This window comes from Centroberyx gerrardi, chromosome 17 (genome assembly GCF_048128805.1).
Source record: "Centroberyx gerrardi isolate f3 chromosome 17, fCenGer3.hap1.cur.20231027, whole genome shotgun sequence".
Taxonomy (NCBI): domain Eukaryota; kingdom Metazoa; phylum Chordata; class Actinopteri; order Beryciformes; family Berycidae; genus Centroberyx; species Centroberyx gerrardi.
Genome location: NC_136013.1, coordinates 21080815 through 21101441, shown reverse-complemented (window position 1 = coordinate 21101441; position 20627 = coordinate 21080815). Strand labels below are relative to the sequence as shown.

The 20627-nt window shown below is 42.5% G+C and overlaps 2 protein-coding genes across 2 annotated transcripts; one reads left to right on the top strand and one right to left on the bottom strand.

Annotated features, from left to right (window-relative positions):
- The first annotated feature begins 7377 nt into the window (after positions 1-7377).
- On the top strand, positions 7378-12259 carry nfkbiab (nuclear factor of kappa light polypeptide gene enhancer in B-cells inhibitor, alpha b). Its single transcript, XM_071918958.2, has 6 exons — positions 7378-7703; positions 9229-9334; positions 9601-9811; positions 10686-10774; positions 11030-11290; positions 11666-12259. The coding sequence occupies exons 1-6, from the start codon at positions 7450-7452 to the stop codon at positions 11699-11701; spliced, it is 957 nt and encodes a 318-aa protein (XP_071775059.1). The 5' UTR covers positions 7378-7449; the 3' UTR covers positions 11702-12259.
- A 1691-nt stretch (positions 12260-13950) lies between these two features.
- psma6a (proteasome 20S subunit alpha 6a) lies at positions 13951-20500 on the bottom strand. Its single transcript, XM_071918937.2, has 7 exons — positions 20341-20500; positions 19235-19329; positions 18386-18467; positions 17584-17739; positions 16746-16924; positions 15874-15968; positions 13951-15163 (listed from the first exon to the last, which is right to left on the bottom strand). The coding sequence occupies exons 1-7, from the start codon at positions 20414-20416 to the stop codon at positions 15106-15108; spliced, it is 741 nt and encodes a 246-aa protein (XP_071775038.1). The 5' UTR covers positions 20417-20500; the 3' UTR covers positions 13951-15105.
- Positions 20501-20627: the final 127 nt, after the last annotated feature.

Below are 20627 nucleotides of genomic sequence, written 5' to 3'. Positions count from 1 at the left end.
TCACATAGACCTTCATGACATAAATTCATAGTAAATATCAGAATAAGTAGCCTAGCATCAAACTAATGCAGCCTAAGTTATATCAGAGTATTTTAATGGGGGGAGGGGGGGGGAACATAAATTAATGCTTTTCTGAAAATACATTTTTTTGTTTTTGTTTACATTGTTGTTTTCCTACCTGACTGAAGGTAATTAACCCACCTTTTCATTTACCACTACATCACTGCATATTGCTATTCAATCAATGTTTGAAACATCAGTTCAGCCATGCTGCATCTGACTCAGACCATAATATCTTGCAGATTTGACTATTCAGATCCAACCAGTCGACACAGTATCCTTAATGCCATGATGATGATGATGGCTCATAGGGATTTTTCAAACAAGCACAGTCAGAACAAGTGAGCTGGTGCACATCATATGGCAATATAATCACAAAAATCAACAGATATAAATACATAGTAAGAGAAAAGACTGGGCTGGGACACAAAGCTGCGTCATGAGGTTCATAAATGGACTCCCAAATTATTCTGGAGACATTTGATCGGCTCACAAGTCCCTGTAATGTAAGGAAGAAAGGATGGGTAGAATACAGTAGGCAACTTTCTCAGTAGCTTTGTCAATCTCCTGTAAAAAAAAAATTAAAATAAGCAATAAAAAATGGATCCCCAGAGAGTCCAAGGAGGCTGCGGGCTGGAAGACAAACTGTGTGTCTCTTCAGTTTGTATCCCATCAGTGGGCAGTGAGGTGGGATAATCCTCCAGACTGCTGAAAATGACTCTATTGATCTCTGCCTCTCAGTCACCAGGCTTTAAGTATTATACTGTATTATAAAGCTGAGCTGTCTAGCTGCCCACCTGCCTGTCTGTTGGGAAGTGTGTTTGTATGTGTGTGTGTGTGTGTGTGTGTGTGTGTGTGTGTTTCTGCACTTATGAGGACCTAATGTCCTCACAAGGATAGAAAGATGAGGAAAAATCCTCCCAAGTGAGGACATTTTGCACTTCTCACTTCTTTAAGGGGCTAGTTTAGGATTAGGATTTGGGTTTAAAATTAAGATTAGAATTAGGATCAGGTTTAGTTTAGGTTAAGGGTGAATGTAGTGTAGAGGGTTAAAGTTAAGGGTTTAGGGAATGAATGTGGTCAATGAAGATCCTCACAAGCACAGTAATACAAATGTGTGTCTGTCTGTTCCCACCATGTGGCTGACAACCAAAACCACCAAGACATAAAAACACGTCAGAATTTGCTTAAATCTCTCTCTCTCTCACACACACACACACACACACATACACACCCACACACACGCTCATAATATTTCGGCTATTTAGTGTCTGAGCTCCGTTGGGGGCTTCATAGGTTATTAGAAGCACTAAATCCAGATTAAGTAGAGGCTTGTTGGTTTACACTCAGATGCTGGGATTTAAGTTTTTTATGACACACACTTCATTCAACTTTATTTGGAAAAAATGGAAACAGTCAGACAGATCACAATAAGATTTACAGTAAGTTACAGAGGAGACAGAAAAAAGACATGAAGGAAAATATAGAATCAGAATGAAAAGATGAATGACTTTATATATATTAACAAATCAGCAGGTTGTTTGAGTCATTATGGTTCTATATAGAGCCACTAATCCTAACTGAAGAAGTGTTCTTCTTCTGTGGTGTAGGAGGAGAGGTTTCAGCACCACAGGAGGCAGACAGCTCCTTTAATGGCTGTCATCTCCTCATTGTAAGTGAGCTAAAAAAAAAAAAAAGATTTAAAAAAAGTTACAAACATTTGGATTGTGATCAGGCCGACTTTCTAGGTGTAACTTAATAGACAAATCATTTTATGATTTAATATGATGCATTCTGGATCAATGAAATAACATGCTCATGATTTCAGGATTAAATGAAAACAGTATCAGAACTTTAGTCTAGGCAACTTGTTTCCCCATAATTGAGAGATTAGGTGGATAAGAAGAACAATCTGTTGTGACACTGTTATAAAACTGTCTTACTGATCTGATATGTATTTGTTAATTAAGTCTATCTATAATAATAATACATTTTATTTATAACGCGCTTTACATGACACTCAAAGACTCTTTACAACAGCTAAGGGAAAAAGAAAAAACAAATATATATATTATAATAATTATATATATATAATAATAATATATATACAAAATGTCTATCTATCTATCTATCTATCTATCTATCTATGACTTTGTAACACTTATATAGGCTATAAACATAGACCAGTAACAGTAGGCCTATATGTTTTCTTTCTTTCTTTCAGCTCGACTGTCCTGGATCAGTAAGATGATCGTCTGTCGCCCCCTAGTGGATCATAGTGGTAGTGATTCTCTGGACCTAAAGGTTACAATCGTATCATAAATATTGATTTAGTTCTTTTCAGACTTTCTCTGGGGACTCACATCCCCAAATGATAATTTCTCATGAACCATTTATAAGCTATAGTGTTGGCTTATCAGACCAAACCAAACTAAATATAGGCTACTGAAACATACAGGAGAAATTAAAATGAAACACTTTGTCCTCTTTGTTGCATATTAGCATGTGCTGCTAAATTCTGAAATAGTCCACATTAGTTGTAGCATAGACTGTGAAGTTCCTGATGATACAAGACAATAGAGCAATTTTTCATGCAAAGGACTGGCAATGTGTGTGTGTGTGTGTGTGTGTGTGTGTGTGTGTGGCCCAGCAGCTCTCTTCTGCCCCCTGCTGACAGAAGTCTAGCCTGCCTCTTCCACTCTTTGTGGACAGCCCGGATGTTTTTGAACCCCCCCTGGCACCGTGCCACCCATAACACCCCACCACTCTCACTGTCGGGGGGTGTTGAGATCCTGGTTGTACGTCCAGAAAAACAGAGTCACCCCTACTGTCTCTTCTCCACTGCCTCTGACCTTCATCCCAATTTTCAAACTATTTGTACAGCAACTTTCTCTGTTACAGATAACAAAGGGCTGCAAGATACAAGGAACAAAAACAGTCTGCTATAAAAAAAAAAAAAGGGAAGTCTTGCACTGCTGACTGCATTCGCTCATGAAAGCCTACTCAGCAAAATCCAGGAACCATACTGGACTCAGACAAGCACAAAAACAAGCTATTGGCAAGTTTATAAAATGAGTTTTCCACAGCATTGCAAAGTTTAATATTTGTATTCCCTCAAGCAGATTATTTCAAAGTGTAACTGCACTGATTGTGAATACTCAACCCCTTTTTTGTCTTTAATCCAGACTTTGGAACAGTTAGGAAGCCAAACACCAAAAATATAACTGCGTACACTTGTGTTTCAACCAGAAATGTATCTCAGCAGGGAGGACAGCTCTCTGAGACAACATGCACGCCACATGACAGTGAAATGTTCCATTACATCCAGAGGAAATTCTTCCAGACAAAGTCGCAGCTCCAGTCTGCAAACCAGAGGAGGAGGAAGCAGGAAATACAGAACAAGAGAAGTGGGTGATGATATCGGTGAACGACAGGTGAAACCCCAGGTGAACATATCTGACTTCTTCATAAGTCATAGTCATAAGTTCAGCATGCCATCTGATGAGTCACTGTTCACTTGGACCCTCGACCCCACCGTGCTTTACTGTGTGTGTGTTTGATTCAGTGAGTCACTCTGTACTGTACATGTCTGCTCATGTCTGGAAAGCCGAGGGATTCCCATACACACACACACACACAAGCAAGCAAGCATGCATGCAGGCACACACACAACTTTACGGTATTGTTTAACGATGACTATCATAATCTTGTTTTTCTTCTTTCCTCCAGAGGATATTTAGTCAAAGCGCCTTACACAATGACACATATCTTACTCCATTAAATTCCCCTGCACCCCCTCCCGCCCCCCCAGCCCCGCCCCACCCCGATACCTCAGCGATGGAGAATGGCCTTTTAGTTTCCCTTGAAACTCTTGTCCAGATAAGGACCTGTGGAACAAAAAATACAATACATCCTTTTCAATATGTGTGTAGTTGTGGGATAACATATACTTTATTTCAACCGAATTTGTGTTATGAAGACTTTCATTCTAAAGCGCTACGTGTCCATTTGGGTAAACATTTCATAATATTTAACAACCACAGATGATTCTATGGCTATTTTGTACATAACGGGCTTAAAATGACTGCCACCTTTTATATTAACATCTTTCTATTCAGAATATAGAACATAATAATTTATAAGCAAACATAACACTGAAAAAAAAAATACATGGTAGAGACATTTAGACCAATTTCATGAGAGATAATTTGGACAGAATCACTTCATCATATCGGTATTAGACCTTTCCATTGTTGACAAAGGCAAGGTTTCAGTGTAGTCAATTTTCAGAAAGCATATTTCTTCCTTAAAATATATGTCAATGTCCTATTGAGAGGTGACAATAATTTTAGAAAGGGTTTTGCATATGTTAGAAATCGTTTATTTTTAAGGGAAAAGTGTTATTGCTTTTCAACTGATTACAGCCTGAGAGAGTGTAACAGAGCTAGAGACAGCTTAAACCAGTATATATATATAGTGGTTCCTAAAGATCCTGGGAGCCGGCAGTGTTATCTATCTCTTTCAGGAACATTTACTGGGAGAACGTCAGCACCCAGGTGACAGATGACACTGTCAACACTGTTATCTTGGCATTCATGTACAGCCAGTTCAAAGTTCCAAGGGAATCTTTCACACCATGAGAATGTTCTCTGAAGATTTTCGAAGTCCTGCGCTGGTGTTTCAAGCGTTGGTGGTTTGTCAAAGTAACTGAATCTGACTTCTCCTCTTTATCAACCATAAAACACACTGGCAGAATCTTTATCTTAATGACAGAGATTAGGAGAATTTTTTTCCCCGGGGCTTTCCAATTAGAACACACTCCAACTGTAAGTGGGTAACCTAGGGGGATCCTGGTGACTGCGTTTTGAAAGACCCAGAAAATTTGATTTTTCATCTTTTGTACCCACATCTGAATTTGTTATGGCTCCCTAAGCAGTGCAGACGCCCCATAAAAAAGCTGATACCATGAAACAATCCAGATCATCATCACCATCCACTTCCCCCTCTGTCCTATAGGCTGCTTTTGCAAACCAGATATCACACTCATCAAATAACTGTATTGCTTTTGTTCAGTTGAAACATTAAGCAATGCATATCAGAATTTGGTTCCTTTACTAGTTTGAGAATCATTTGTGATCTTTAACCAATAAATAAAATCTTTCCACTGCCGTAAAGGAGGGTGGATTTCCTAATCTGCTGGAAAATATTCACTTCCCTTTGTCTGAATACATTCTTACATAAAGCTGTGTGTGCGTGTGCGTAACTCCTTTGTGTTTTCCTTTCTTTCAGCTGTAGTGAACGCTACCTTTCTTTCTTTCGTGCATTCCTTTCCTCCATTCATCTGCCTTATGATTGTTCAAACAGAGGTATCATGCTCTCCCTCTTGAACATCTTTCCAGTCTCTCTACACTAACTGATAAAGCAGAATGCAATGTGAAATGAAAAAAATATTGAAATTGTTGCAGAGTAATTTCTACTTATGTCAACATTAGATGAAGCATGCTGAATTTCGTCAACAAATGCATTCAATTCATGCATTCAGTACAAACATTCTGCACGGCACACTGTTCTCTTCTCTAACCGAAACACTCAGAAAACAGCAGCATACATGGCTGGTGTGTGTATGTGTGTGTGTGTGCGTGCATCGGCCCGAGCAAAATCCTTACATGTTGCTCAACAGTTGCAAACATGACAGTAAAATTGCAGTGAGAGAGCAGCCTGGGCTTCCCAGTCTAACTGGTCGCACAGACTCAACAATGGGAGGTAAAACAACACTGGAGTTTCCCCCAGGCCTCCAGAACATCGCGCTCCAGCCCGCGTTCGCTCTTTAAAGGGATAGCTCCGGGTTTTAAGACATCTTGGAGTTCTTCCACTGCATCCGAAAACAGAAATTGCACCGGGGTTTTTGATACTCGGAAGGAGCTGTTAGGGGTTTATTAGAGGAAGCAGTGGGAGACAGATTCATCTCTCTGTAAAACTAGAGCAGTCAAGTGTGCAGCTATGTTGTGAAAGAGTTGGCAAGATCTCCAGAATGTGCTTGCTGTGGTTTTTATTAACTGAAAAGACTCCCAGTTTATGACATCTAAGATAAAAGTCTAAAATCTGAACTGTTGTGTTTTTCATAATAATTATATCAGTTTTATACATGAACTATATAACATTTCTATTTTCCTACCTGGTTTGCCTTTGTTAGCTGCCAGCCTGAGACGTTACCTCAGCGCTGCACTGTGTTCACTGCTGACATCCAGGCTTTATATTTTCCTGACTCACTTACTAATAATTGCAAACAGGCAAGTTAAGTCCATGCATGCAGCTGACTTTACTATTTATTTATTACAGGGACAATTTGGGAGCTTGTCTGATATAAACACTGTAAATGTTATAACAAGGTGAAATGTCCCTTTAAGAACAAGCAAATGAACTTGGCTGTGGTTCTGTGGCTCTCAGGGAAACTCCACTGCAGAGCTGCTGCTTTTTCCTTCTATATTATATTATCAAGGTTTGATAAACAAACTAAAGTGCGATCAAATTAAAAAGGTGTCTGACTTTGAGGCAAGTTTTGGAGGAAAGTCCTGTGCATACTGCAGCCCCCTCCATGTTTCTCTCTCTCTCTCTCTACCCACTCAATGCTGATGGGCTGTGAAGCAACATTTGCATGTTGTGCTTTTGTTCAGTACATTACATTATGAAAGCACACAAGCTTATGAGGCACGTGGCTTTAGGAACTGCATGTATCCCATAATAGAATATTGCTCCAGTAAACGCGGTGCATTCAGTATTCTACTGAGGGAAAAGTAAATATCAAATGTGAAAATATATATGCTTTAAAATAATCTGACTTTCTGGGCTTGAGAGCTTTCAGTCCCTGACTGCTTGCTGTTACTGTTGCATCATTTTCACAAAACATATATTTTGCATGTTATCTGGTTGTTTTCAAAGTACCTACTAACTGTAGGTTTCACATACAGAATAGAGAGAAAGAGGCATGTTTCTTTTGGAAATGTAGTGTAGTAGAACTAGTACCCATAAGGAGGAAATACATATAAATCAAGTCAAAGTACTTATGTAAATGACGATGTACTTCAGAAACGTATACTTTAAATACAGCACTTCAGTAAATGTAGCCTGCAAAGTTACTTTGCACCCCTGGTGACAGCGCATGCAGCCTGTCTGTGTGTATTTATATGCATCTCAATAGAAATCCCCTCTTGGAGCCAGCAATCTGTATGCTGTGTTATTCTAAGTGACAGTTTGCTGGAAATCCCCCACCTAGTTGCGTTAGCCCCGCCCCGCTGCAGCCACACAGACAGAGGGCATTTACAGACTGCCTCACAACTCCACAAGGATACAACCAAACGCACCTCGACTCGGCTAGCTAAAACCACCGCCATGGACCTTCACCGGACCAGTATATTGAATCAAATGGATTACGGCGAGGACTCTAAAGAGGGGAAGCCGGCTCAGACGACAGAAGAGCGGCTGGACAGCGGTTTGGACTCGCTGAAAGAGGAGGAATACCAGGCTGTGGCGGCCGAGCTGACGCGGCTCCGGGTGGATAGTCTGCCGCCGCAGCACAAACAACAACCCGCTGTAACCGGAGAACAGCAGGAATGGAAAGCACAGATCACGGAGGACGGAGATACGTAAGTTTGACCGGGAATAGAGCGTTAAGCATGGGCTATTTTTGCATTTTGGGGGCGATAACTAGCCGTGCAGTGTCGCGAGTAGGCCTAGCTTTGCTCTTGGAGGTAATATGATCCCTTTCCTGTTGCGAATAATGTCTTCCTCTGCCTTGTCATTACAACACACAGGCCCAGTTTAGGCTTAGTTTCTGCATTAGGGCTTGTAAAAGTACCCGACTGCAGTGTTAACAATGCACAGAACTGGTGTCCAGTTTGATAATGGGTTTAGTTGTGGTCAGGCACGGAGGTATTGGACGTAAACAACAGACTATTATCAGAAGGGAATCTACTATGGCCGCGGGTCAGACTCGGCTGCCTGGGAAAGTCCCGGGCGCGCCGCCAAGGAATCCGACCGATGCGCGTCCCCGTGACGCGAGGGGAAAGAAAAAACTTTAAAATTCAGCAATAAGCCACTGGACGTTGTTGGCCAAAACCCTTTTGGCTGTTTTAAATACCTGTAAATCACAGTGTCGAGTGGCTTATTACTTTTATAAAATAGGCAACACCCCCCTGCAATAAAAAGAAAGACTTCAAATGTTCAATAAATCATTTCGTTTTAAATAGGTAATAATTAACTGTCATTCTGCCGCCGAGCAATATAGTTCTTAAACAGTAACGTAGTGGCTAAACAACGTGGTTGATGATTTTCAATCAGCGCAACGTAAATGAAGTGCCATAAGGTCAAAGGTGTACGTTTATTGGGTATTTTACAACGGCTTCGAACGTAATTTAGCCAATCAGAACTGAGAATTATAGAAATATATGATACATTTCACCAGACTATTCTGGACTTTTCCCAGACATACAGTGTAGACAGCTATGTAATTCAGTACTATGTGAACACAATTTCCATAGACAAAACCTTATCCAATGGCGGTCCGTGGCCTATTGTGTGTGATGAAACACCAGAATACTCCAGAATTCCTCTTTTTGGACACAACTCCCATTGATTTCTAATGGAAATCCCAGTTTTCCTGTTTTTACCCATATTTTTGTGTTATCTCCTTCAGTACTCCTTCAGTATATCTCCCAACACTACATTCTCTGCATTAGTTTCCATTTGACCTGTATCTGATTCAGTATCATAGTGTTGTTATCTGTACTATTTTTCAACTGTCCTTCCAGGTAATCATTGTGCATTCTAACATTCTCCAAGTAGAGTTGAACTGATACCAAGTTAACTTATGACACCAAGACCCAAAATACTAGGATAATGCTATTTGATGTTGCTGAAATAATCTTTATTAATCAAAGATATATGCATTTACCATTACCAGTTTTGTTGAAGGTGTTTTTTTTGCTGTCAGTATCTCAAATGTGTCACTAGTTCCCTACTAGTTGTGGACAGTTGTCCCTACAGGCTTCTAGATTTGAAGCCATAGACAGAATGTACCGGCATTTCCCCGGTGGCTAGTGCTAATTTCAAGCCCTGGTGATGTAAGTGTGTATTCTAACAGGTTCCTTACTGTCCCCTTTGTCTCTGCAGGCTGCTCCACCTGGCTATCATCCACGAGGCCAAGGACTGTATCAGAACCATGATCAACCTGTCCAGGAACACACACTTCCTCAACACACAGAATGACCAGAGACAGGTGCGTGAGAACCGTGTGTGTCTCTGAGGAAGATTAATACGAGTTATTTACCCCTCCTCATCTCTATCATCTATCCTTTCCCCTCACTCTCCCCTTTCTCTCTCAATCTGTCTCCATCTCTCACTTTCTATCTACCCACTGTATCTAGACTCCCCTCCACCTGGCTGTATTAGTAATCAATCCTGATGCACTGTATGTCTATGATCAAAGGAAGAATAATGAAATTACATGCCGAGACAATAACTCACCTCTCCATCTACATCTAGACTCCCCTCCACCTAGCGGTAATCACGGACCAGGCGGACGTGTGCGAGCGCCTCCTGGTGGCCGGCTGCGACGCCACGCTGGTGGACGACAGCGGGGACACGGCCCTCCACATCGCCTGTCGCCGTGGCAACCTGGTCTGCTTCAGCGCCATCACGCAGAACTGTCAGTCGGAGCATTTAAACACCAGCATGGCCGCCTGCAACTACCAGGGTAAGATTTGTCTTGCAGCAGTTGTGGTGGTGGTTTAGTTTTGGTTCCTTGTCTGCACTAAAGCACTAATTGTGAGCATTAGACTTATACTTAGCTGTGTTTTGGTGGCAAAAATGTGACAATTTGGCACAGGTAGGTTAAATTACAAAGTTTCTACATTATTATTTTCTGTAGCAGTGGTGGCCATTTTCGTTCTGCGGTGGCTCATCACTGCTGAATGGAAACGGAGGAGACACTGACCTAACTGCTGTGCTCTAACTACTATTTAACAGTAGGAATGGTGGGCAGGAAGAGAGTCATTTCTGCTGCACATTATCCCTAAATACTATGGTTAGGAAGGAGGAAGTATTTAAAAATTTTTGCAAGCAAGGGGAATGCCATAGCCTCTCATGCCCCACTCAATCACACGCTGACTAAAACCCATCCATTACATGGCAGATAATGTTAGACGCTCGGCTCCGAACGGAGAGGACAGAAAGTCCATTTTTAGACTCTCGCACTTGACATTTTAAAGCCTTTGGTATGGCATTGTTGGCTGGTGTGCAACCCTTTTCTCTAGGGAACCGAATTTTCAAAATAATTTCTCATGACCCAAACTGATTTTGGCTTATGTAACGAAAATGGCCTTATTAGGTAGTCTGTTTCCCCCCAAAAAGTATTCAGCCTAATCATAGCAGGGACTTTCAGAATGCTTTAAGCAGATATTATTGCTGGAATACCAAATTATACTTCTCCAGTTACAGAATAATGTGGGGGCCCATTTTAATTCACCCACCTTTGGATCCCGGAGCAGTCCCTAGGAAAACGCTGGTGTAAAATGACATGTGCTGGTCTGGTGTCAGTTGTTGAACTGTTCCTCTGGTGTTTTCTGCAGGTCAGAACTGCCTCCACCTGGCCTCAGTGCAGGGCTTCCTGTCACTGGTGGAGAGCCTGGTGGCTCTGGGAGCTGACATCAACGCACAGGTATACAACACACACCATGTGCATGTCACACACACACATATACATACACATGCAGGGTATATAATCCGCAACAAACAGTATTCAGCCTCTTCTACAGGGTGTCTGCAAGCCTAAGACATTTTTAGACACTTTCAGGACTGGTAGACACCCATTTATATCTGTGCTGTATTGACAGTATACACAGAAAATAGACCCTGCTCTGACACTGTGAATCCCCGTACTGATTAAGTCTGCTGTCCCCCTCCCCTCCTGCAGGAGCAGTGTAACGGCCGCAGCGCGCTGCACCTGGCCGTGGACCAGCAGAACCTCTCGCTGGTCAGGCTGCTGCTGAAGGGCGGCGCCGACGCCAACCACCTGACCTACGGCGGCCACTCCCCCTTCCACCTCACCTACGGTCGCCACGACGACGACATCAGGAAGGAGCTGTACCCGCTCACCAGCCCCGCACTGAGGGAGCTGCCCGACAGCGAGTCGGAAGACAGCGAGGAAGAGGAGGACGGGCAGTCTGATGAGGAGGTGTGTGTGGACTGTATATATGTGTGTGTGTGTGTGTCTGTGTTAAAAATGTTCAGGGCGACCAAATTAGGGTTCAAGTGACATAAGCTTTTGAAGGCTGATACCAGTGTTTTTTGGATTGAAGCTGCATATAGCCAATATTCAACATCTTGGAATTTTTTTTTAATTCATGGCAAAAAATTCCCCAAAATTATTAAGGTTGCTTTTTGCCAGATTTGTATTCTTGTCAGGGTGTAAAAGCCCCTGAAACATCATTTAGACCATCATGGGTCACTAAAACTCTCCACTGAAAGCCAAACTAATGACAACACCGGTGCAACCCTAGACCAACTAGTATAACTCTGTAACCGTTTCCTCTCCTCCGCCCGTCTGCAGGTGGGATACGACGACATCCAGTGGAACGGACATTAGCGGGAAGCCGGAAAAGAGGAAGTCGCAGAGGCGGGAGGCTGCGATGACGGCGGCGGCGGACAACAGAAACGGCCTCGGCGCGTCCACTTCCCTCCTGCGATGATGTCACAGGAGCGCAGGAACGTGGACGACACAGCATGGGCGCGTCCACGGACGGACGGACGGACAGGTCGGAGGGATGGACAAGACAGCTGCGAGGGTGAATCTAACAAACCCGAGAGACTGACAGCTGAATAAACCAACGAGACCGCGGGAAGTGCAAACGCATGTTCGGACGCAAAAATACGACAAATTATGACGGGATGGGGGTTTCATATTGCTGTATGATAGCGGATCGCTTATATTCTGTGGACACTGCAAAAAAAACAAAGTCACAAAACATCCATCCACACAGATGTACCTGCAACACCTATGTTGTACGATATTGTAAATGCTGTGTATACAAAGATGTATTTTTTATGGAAGCTGTGAATGTGTACAGTTGAGCGGGTTGTAAATGTCAGACAGCAAACGGTCCAGCACACTCCAGTTAAATTAAAACACTTCTATTTAACTCAAGTTCAGCCTCTACTGTGTTTATTATGTACCAAAGGGTTTCCAGAGACTGGGTCGGCTCCCAATTTTGGGTCACGGGAAGATTAAAACGGGTCCTTAACTTACTGTGGAGAAACAGTTGATGATTTTTGATTGGAAAACTGCATATTAGGTCCTAAACTAAGTCTGGATGGGAATTAAGGACAGAAATAGCTGTATTCACACCTGTACATTAGACACACAAGGACCTAAAAGTAAGTTTAACACATGCAACTCGTAGCGACAACCACAATTTAAAGGCTGTTTCCCCAGCTGTCCGTTCTTTTGTGCTTGTATAACTTCAGCCGATGCAAGCCATGACAGCTGAGTTTTGTTTCCCCGACTAGCCGCCTAAATTTTCATATAATGCATGTCATGGAGGAAACTGGCTGGTAAAATGACAGCACTTCTACTGTATGAGGAACTGGTGACCAATTCTGGCTACCGCACAGTTCCTCATGCTGTGTGTGTGTGTCGAGGGAGAGATAAAGCGAGTGAAAGTGTGTGTGTGTATGTGCGGAATGACACTCGGCCAACTAAATCAGGAAGTTTTGGGGAGGGCGGGGCTAAAGGGCAAGCAACAGGAAATTCCCAGAACAGAACAGTCAGCTGTTCCCGACATTCCTGCTTCTCAGCCGACAAGAAGGGAATCTCCGCTGAGCAACAGGATGTTTATATATTTCATTAAAATTACATTCTATTATCTTATAATCCAGCTTTGTGCTCCAAATTAATGTGATCAGGGTCCAGCGGCTCGCTGCATATGCTTGACGCTGCAAGTTTGAAGTTAAATTGGAGACTTTTTAAGACCTTTTTAATGCCAGGATGAAATCCAAGACTTCTTTTGCAACTGAAATCAATGTGAATGAAAGAAAAAAAAACTGTAGACCTAGGAGAATACTGCTGAGCCTATTTCTTACTGGAAAACCAGCGCACCAGAAACATTTTTAAGACCTCTAAAAGTGGATTTAAGACATATCAAGACATTTAAAGTCTTTGAGTTTAGACAATATGATTTGAGACATTGTAAGACTTTTCCAGGACCTGCAGACTCCCTGATACAAAGCATTTAATGACCTAGTTTAAACCATCATTGATTCGATGTGTATTGCAGTGTTATTTAGTGTGGAGTGGTGTCAGAAAAGTTGGCCACCAGTGAGTTTGCATTACAAATTTACATCTATTTTGAGCTAACAAAGACAATGGCATCTCTCTTCATCTCCCCTCATTACAATACCAGCACAACAACTAGACTTGTACAAAATATTGTGTAAAGTTTTAAATGCAAGCACAAAAGACCTTTTTTTAACTAACCATAACCACAGGAAATTAATTCTTCCTGTTTAAACAGCCATGGAAACATCCAATCTGTACCACAAAGGGCTAAATATAAGATTTGCTGTTATAGTGTAAATGCATACCAACGCAGCTCTTGCTTGCCAGACAATAGGAGCAGAAACAATGTCAGTTTAAGTGTTACATCCAGGATGGATACCAACAGTCCAACCAGACTGATCTTTAACACAGACTCTGGTACAACCAAGATGATGAAGAAAATCCACTTCCTCAACTGACTGTGTTGAAAGTGAACCGAACCCAGCCAAAGTCCACATCCACACCAGCGAACTATTACCCCCACAGACCGTCTAAGGAAAAGACAACATAGAAGCTTTAGAGTTTGTCAAAAACATTGTATTTTAATAGAACTGCAGTAATGTACAGCAATGGCAGGAGAGTGTAGGAGGATTGGAGCAGAGGGAGAAAGGGAGGGAAGGGGAGAAGTTAAATATTCAGCGACTTTACACGGACGTTGACGTGAACAGACTCAAAACACGGGGGTGCGACGGTGACGACGACAATGTCGCAGTGGGAGAATTCCCTGCTGCTCTGCCCTGGGTTATTGAAAAAGTACATCAGAGCAGAAACATTATCTTGGACCAGTGGTTCCCAACGCTGGGCTACAGGAGGAGGGGAGGGGGGGCATCAAGCCTCAGAGACTTCGAGACGAATGAAATTACAGAGAGACGCGGACCTTGGGAGTTGTGGCAGCCCTGAGTCAAAAAATGGTTGGGAAGCACTGTTTTCAACGCAGTGACTCCTGGCTGACATCTTATATACTTGAAGAGGTATCAAGTGTCACTGTACCAACTACCACACCCCCATCTTTGAATCTGCTGACGTCACTGTCCGGTCATCGACTCGATTTATTTCTAGTTTTTCAATATCTGGTGTTGCATTGTTTATTCATTTATTATATACTTAAAAAAAAAATCGCTGTCCAGTCCTTGAAGGCGGCATTCCTGGTGGCCTACACTGCAGCCAGGCAGAGGGCGCTGCGGCCAATGGCTGCGCGACGCGTCATCGACCTAGCGGCAAGATATCAGACTCGAGTGTCGTACGATGGGTCTGATTTTGGATGTCAAACGCTTCTCCGGGCTCTGTGAGATTTGGCAGCTGGCTGCAGTGAGGACGTCTCAGTGGGACTAGAAGGAGAATGCAGGAGGGGTCGGTATTAATATGGCCAGTCAGGAGTGGGGTGGGAGTTTGTTGGGGAGTCCCATAAAGTCAAGATGTGTTCTAGATCATGGCAACACATTCAGTGCATCTACAAAACAATCAGACTACATTATTTTGCTTTGTGTCCGACTCAACCTCAACCTGTGCATGTGTTGTACACTCCCATCCTGACTGGACGATACCGACTCTTCCGTTATCCTCCTTCTAGACGAGACTTTTGTGTGAGGGGGGGCGGGGCTTTTCTGGTGTTACCGTTCATCATTCATTTCCTGGGTCACGGCGAAGGCGGCGGCAAAAATGGCCGCCCGGGTTCCTCAGTCTCTCTCGGACAGAGCCATCAGGTGAATGTCGATGTCAGACTCTGACAGAACCCTGGAACACACAGAGGCGCGTTAACACGCACGATGGAGGATTTATTATACCAGATTTTGCATGCCCATAATATGTAGAGAAACTTCACGCCCATGTGAGCACTTACTTTAGTCTTACCCCTGCTTTTGGGGAACTTTATTTACAACAATGGTTTCTTTTTCTAATTTTTTTAATAGGATTCTGTGGCGTATTCCTGAGCTTAGCATGTTTTTAGCACTAAAAGTACTAAAAGTTAACATTTCAGCTTTTAGCACCAGGATGCAAGACTTCAAACAAGCTGTCAATAGTTGCAGAGCAAAGGCAGGAGCAATGGCTTCCCCCAAAAATGCTGCAGGGCCTTACTGATTTCACATTTTATGATCTGTTATCCTAGTGTCTTTTTATGTTATTCAACAGTTGAACATGTTTTGTTGAAAGGCAAACGTTACATTGCTTTTCTTTTGTGAAACTTCATGCACGCATGCTCGTTTTCAGCCAACACCCAACTTGACATTCTGTTACACGCAAACACACCTGGCAGCTTCCCAGTAAAACCACAGTCTGCTACCGTTAGCTACTGGAAGCTGCCTAGTACAACCAGTTTTCTACTGTTGGCCAATGAACAACTAGGATCAGATTCCTCACTTGTGGCTGAGGACATTCTCTCTCTCTCTCTCTCTCTCTCTCTCTCTCTCTCTCTCTCTCTCTCATGAAAATATTCACACACTCACCTGAATCTAGGTTCTTCTGTAGTGATAACTCCCACCTCTAGCTCAGAGGGCTTGAAGTCGATCGACAGAACGGTAGACAGACAGGAGATGGCGGTCTGTTTTGGGAGGAAGGGAGAGAGGAGAGGTGGAGAGAAGCAAGAAAGGAAGGGAAGGAGAGGAGAGGAGAGAGAAAAAGGTTAAGCGTTGCGTCAGAGAGAAAGAGACATTTGGAAAGTGGAAACTGAAGCGAGTGAATGACAACTCGTGCACGCATGAGTGAGCGAATGTCAGTTTGCGTTTGCAAGTGTATCCAAGTGTGTGTTTCTGTAGATGCGCGTGCATCTCTTATGCTGCAGTTATACTGTAGCAGTATGCAATAGACTGCAAATGGCATGTTCACTGTTTTCAAGAAAGACTCATATCATAGAAAGAAAGACTCACATAATACTATTGTGTCAATGTCAGGGCTCCCACCATTTGCATAACTAGATCGGCACGCTTCCACATCTTAAAAATTTGATTCCCTCCTGGCTTATTCTTGTTGTTTTTCTAAAGGAGTAAACAGTCTGGTTTCTATTACAGTTGGACTTTTGGTGGAGAAAAACAGCTGAAAACCACCGGCTAATGCAGTGAATGTGAAACGAGTTGGAAACACATTCTGTTATATTCCTGTAAAGCGACTCATTTGTAAAATTCCCTCATATTCCCCGATTTCCCCAGAGAACTGATCAAATTCCCTGACTCTTCCTGTCTGGAATACACCTCAAAATTCCATGGCATTCCGACCAGTACGGCTTTCTTTAGGCCACACTGTGATAATGCGTCTACCAGGTTTTCCATGAGTTTGAGAAGCCTGGTGTTACATGTAGTGTGTGTGTGTGTGTGTCCCATACCTCTATGGTCTGTTCGTAGGTCCAGTCCAGTTTCTTCTTGACCTTTTTCTCCAGGAAGCTGGTGGCTTCAGTCTGTTTGACTCCAGCTGCGGTGGCCTTAAAGCCACAGTAGTAACCAGCTGGATCGCACTTATACAGCTGAGGACCCATCTCCTCATCCACGCCTATCACTATCATACCTAGAGGAAGGAAACAAGGAAGCAAGGGGGGGGTGGAAAAAAAGGCAGGATGATAGGAAACAATAAGAAAGAGGGAAAGACGTCTCTTAACACCTCTGGCTTCTTTGTCTTGTTTACAATGGAAAGGATGCTGTTGACAGCGGTGAGATTAAAATGTGTTTCAGTTTTGGCAGAAAGATGCTGAACTCCACATAGTAGGGAACCACAAACAGTGCTTTACCCAAACCGTCTTCTGAGTGCTGCTGGCTAAAAAAGAGGTGGTCTGTGGTCTCTTTAACAACAGTTTTAACAATCCTGTAGGAGAATGTTAGGGCTAGACCTTTAAATTTGACCATTTTCAAGCCACCAAAAAACATTCAAGGATTCAGGCAGGGTTGAAAAGCCTCTGAAACAGAATTTAGACCATCATGGGATGCTAAAACTCTCCACTGAAGGCCATACTAATGAAACTGAGTAAAAGCCTCCCACACCACACTGGTCAGACATCTGATATAAACATAATATTCATTAACGGAGGTGGATGACACTGACAGGTTTGCCAATATTGGCCTGATATATTGGCAAACCAATACATCGGTCAAACCCTACATTCATACACATAAACAACCCTAACGGACATTTATCTCTCTTATACCCACACACACACTCACACTACTCACAGCAGCCTAGCGGCCTCATCTCAGCATTCTGTGTGTAGACCTGGGAGATGTCAGCCATCCGTTTACACAGCATGTCCACTGGGATCTCATAGCCGTACTTATACTTCCAGTTAGCTGCCTCGTACCGCGCCCTCTGGACCTGAGACCTGCTGTCCGCTGAGAGAGACACAAAAAGCATTTCACACAAATGAGTGAATGAATGAATGAATAAGCTGAACGCAATCAAAACACCTGAAGTTATTACAGAGAAAGGTTATGGCTGAGTTAATTTATATGGCTTCAATAACTAGCTAAAAAAGGATAGAAGCTGAAGGTTTTGACCACTTGACTGTCACCTTCATACCGCGTCCATCAGCCAGTCAGGAGAATTTGGCCCTGGAATAGTTTTTGCTATATGATGAATCTGCAAGTCATGACGGGTCTTTTCTTACCAGTCAGAGAGGCAACATGTTTCATACTGTTTTGAAATGGATAGGTAGTTTAATCGACTAATGTTCTGTAATGTGATCCCTGTAATGCTGAAAGGAGAGTAGGCACCGGACTAATATTACACACTGATGGTATCTCTGTAGCTCTGAAATGACAGCCGACTATTTATAATGAAGGACATGTTTCCAGCTCCTAATAAGGACAATCGTGAACACGGCAACAATGAGGCAACATGGAGTGGATGGGCAATTTTTGCTAACAATTGAATCCTTGACAGTAGTTTTTAAAACCTTTGTTCCATAAAGCCCACTCTCTTATCCACATGCCTGAATTCACTGTCTATTTACCGTCAGCTGGACAGGCCATCACTTACCAGTCATGCCAGACATGACACAGCCGATGCTCTCTGTGATTCTGAACAGATGTGTGACTGTAGAGGAATCCAACAGCTTGTCCTGAGGAAAAACATGAGACACAGACATTTCTAACAGAGCAACACACACCACACACTCCGCCAGTGATAGACACAACATTTTTGGGAGACAATAACCGTAATGATAGCTGGGGAGCAAAATCATTGGTTGTGCATGGCATGGAAATACAAACTGCTCCCTCACAAATATGACTCCAGATTAAGTTTCCAGAAAACAATAGTTTACTTTTTTTTACCATTTGAACAAAAAACCCATCTCAACTTGTGACTTCTCAACTATATGTAAAGAATGAATAGTTTACAAAGACTGAAGCGTAAGCATTATTAGAGAAATTACAATCTGAAACATGATGCTGTGCATTAATAAATCAGTATCTGTCAATATTAGCTGATTTACTGACTAAGAAACTAGTGATCAGTATTTGCGACAACAAGACCATGCGTCACTTTGCAACATGTAAACAAAAATTGACAACATTCACAACTTGTAAACAATTAGTTGTTAAAATGAATCCATTAATTTGCTCTACACTATGATCCCAACAAGAGAAATAATGCTCTCTATGTTACCTCCATCTCTGGAAATTGGATTTTAATGCGTTATCATAACAGAGTGCCACATGTCTCCAGTGGCGGTGAGTGTAATAAAGCAATATGTGGGTGACGCATAAACTTTGCTGCATGCTAGTTGAAAACAAATCCAATCTGATCTTCTGTGGTTTTAACTGATGGAGGTGAGAGAAGAACCTGTGTGTGTGTGTGTGTGTATAGCGTGTCATTTGTACTGACTGGGACTTTCTTCTGCGTGACGACCACAGCACAGTCCTTCCCTCGGACAGCTACAGAGGTCAGTCCTCCCTGGTTGATGGCTTTGAAGGCATACTCTGGAGACAGACAGGGGAAACAACACACAGCTCATGAGCTTCAACAGTGGTCTTTTCTCAGGAACCAAACTAATTTTGTGGGTTGCTGTATAGACTAATGCCTCTTCATCTATGCACCATCATCTATACAGCCTGTAACGGGTCAGCGTTTTGTTTCACTTGATAAGAGTACTAGTGCATTTACTGAACCCAGGTCCCAGGTCTGCTGCCAGCCATTAACACAACCAGTCCATGGTTATGATGACTTGCAAAAGATCAGCCATTTTCTATAACTGTCTGTTTAGTAATAGTATGTTTAACTGAGCCTGGGTCCCAGGGTGATATTGAAACTTAATCAGTTTAGGACCTGGGTTGAGACGTTTAAGAAGCCCTGCTCTACAAATTTTTGCCTGTATTTGAACTTAAAATCGATGAGATGTAAGACTACAACAGAGCCCTGTGAAAACAAAACGTAATACAACAAGCAAAACAGCCTCGTAATACATACCACATATATTAACAACGCTTGCTGTATCTATTGGCAGTAATTACAGATTCACTTAGTGAACTCATTAGCTTAAATTAGCCACTTACATCACACTGACAAGTGTCGCTGGTGGCTGGATGAACTTTTAAAAGGCAGTTTTACAACAGTCACCAACAATGACAACGATTGAAAACGGCAATTTAGTTATAATAAATGTTACATTTACGTTCAGAATAACTAGAGACAGCGTTAAAGTAATAGTGCATTTCTAGCTATGTTAGCACAACTAAGATTTTCACATGTTAGCAATAGTGCTAATGTAGCTAGCAAGCTGTATCTTGTTTGCAAATTATTTAACCTAAATAAACCCTATGTTAAGTAACGTTATGTTAGCTTTCTCACGAGTTACTGTTGTGGTATGAGTTATTTTTCTAGGTAACTGTGAACGCTGAATGGGCTAACAAGAGGTGCTAGCTTGGTTAGCACGGCTAGCCTGTGGTGATGACAGAGCAGGTTAAGTTTTCTTCATCTCTCCCAGTACTGACCGACTTGGTAGAGTCTTCCCTCCGGGGAGAAGATGGTGATATGGCGGTCAAATCCCGCACTCGACCCCCGAGACATAGTAGCTGGAAATAACTGAGGTAAACCGGTGTAAAATAAAGTTGAAACTAGTATATTAGCTGACAACAGAAGAGAAACATGGAAAAGATCAGCCCCGGAAGTGTTCTGTCAGAACGAGCCTTTGCATATCCGGGTCAACCGGCCGGCCAAAAAAATTAACCAACCAACTCTAGCACTAATTAACTAGCTAATTAACTAACCATTTGACCAA

What these genes read in the sequence shown, in the direction of transcription:
- nfkbiab (XM_071918958.2), top strand. Translation starts at nt 7,450, where the DNA reads ATGGACCTTCACCGGACCAGTATATTGAATCAAATGGATTACGGCGAG. An exon ending in GGCCGCCTGCAACTACCAGG is followed by an intron (nt 9,812 to 10,685) that starts GTAAGATTTGTC and finishes TGTTTTCTGCAG; the next exon opens with GTCAGAACTGCCTCCACCTG. An exon ending in GAGCTGACATCAACGCACAG is followed by an intron (nt 10,775 to 11,029) that starts GTATACAACACA and finishes CCCCTCCTGCAG; the next exon opens with GAGCAGTGTAACGGCCGCAG.
- psma6a (XM_071918937.2), bottom strand. Translation starts at nt 20,416, where the DNA reads ATGTCTCGGGGGTCGAGTGCGGGATTTGACCGCCATATCACCATCTTC. An exon ending in CCTACGAACAGACCATAGAG is followed by an intron (nt 15,969 to 16,745) that starts GTATGGGACACA and finishes CTCCCAAAACAG; the next exon opens with ACCGCCATCTCCTGTCTGTC. An exon ending in ACAGAAGAACCTAGATTCAG is followed by an intron (nt 15,164 to 15,873) that starts GTGAGTGTGTGA and finishes TGTGTGTTCCAG; the next exon opens with GGTTCTGTCAGAGTCTGACA.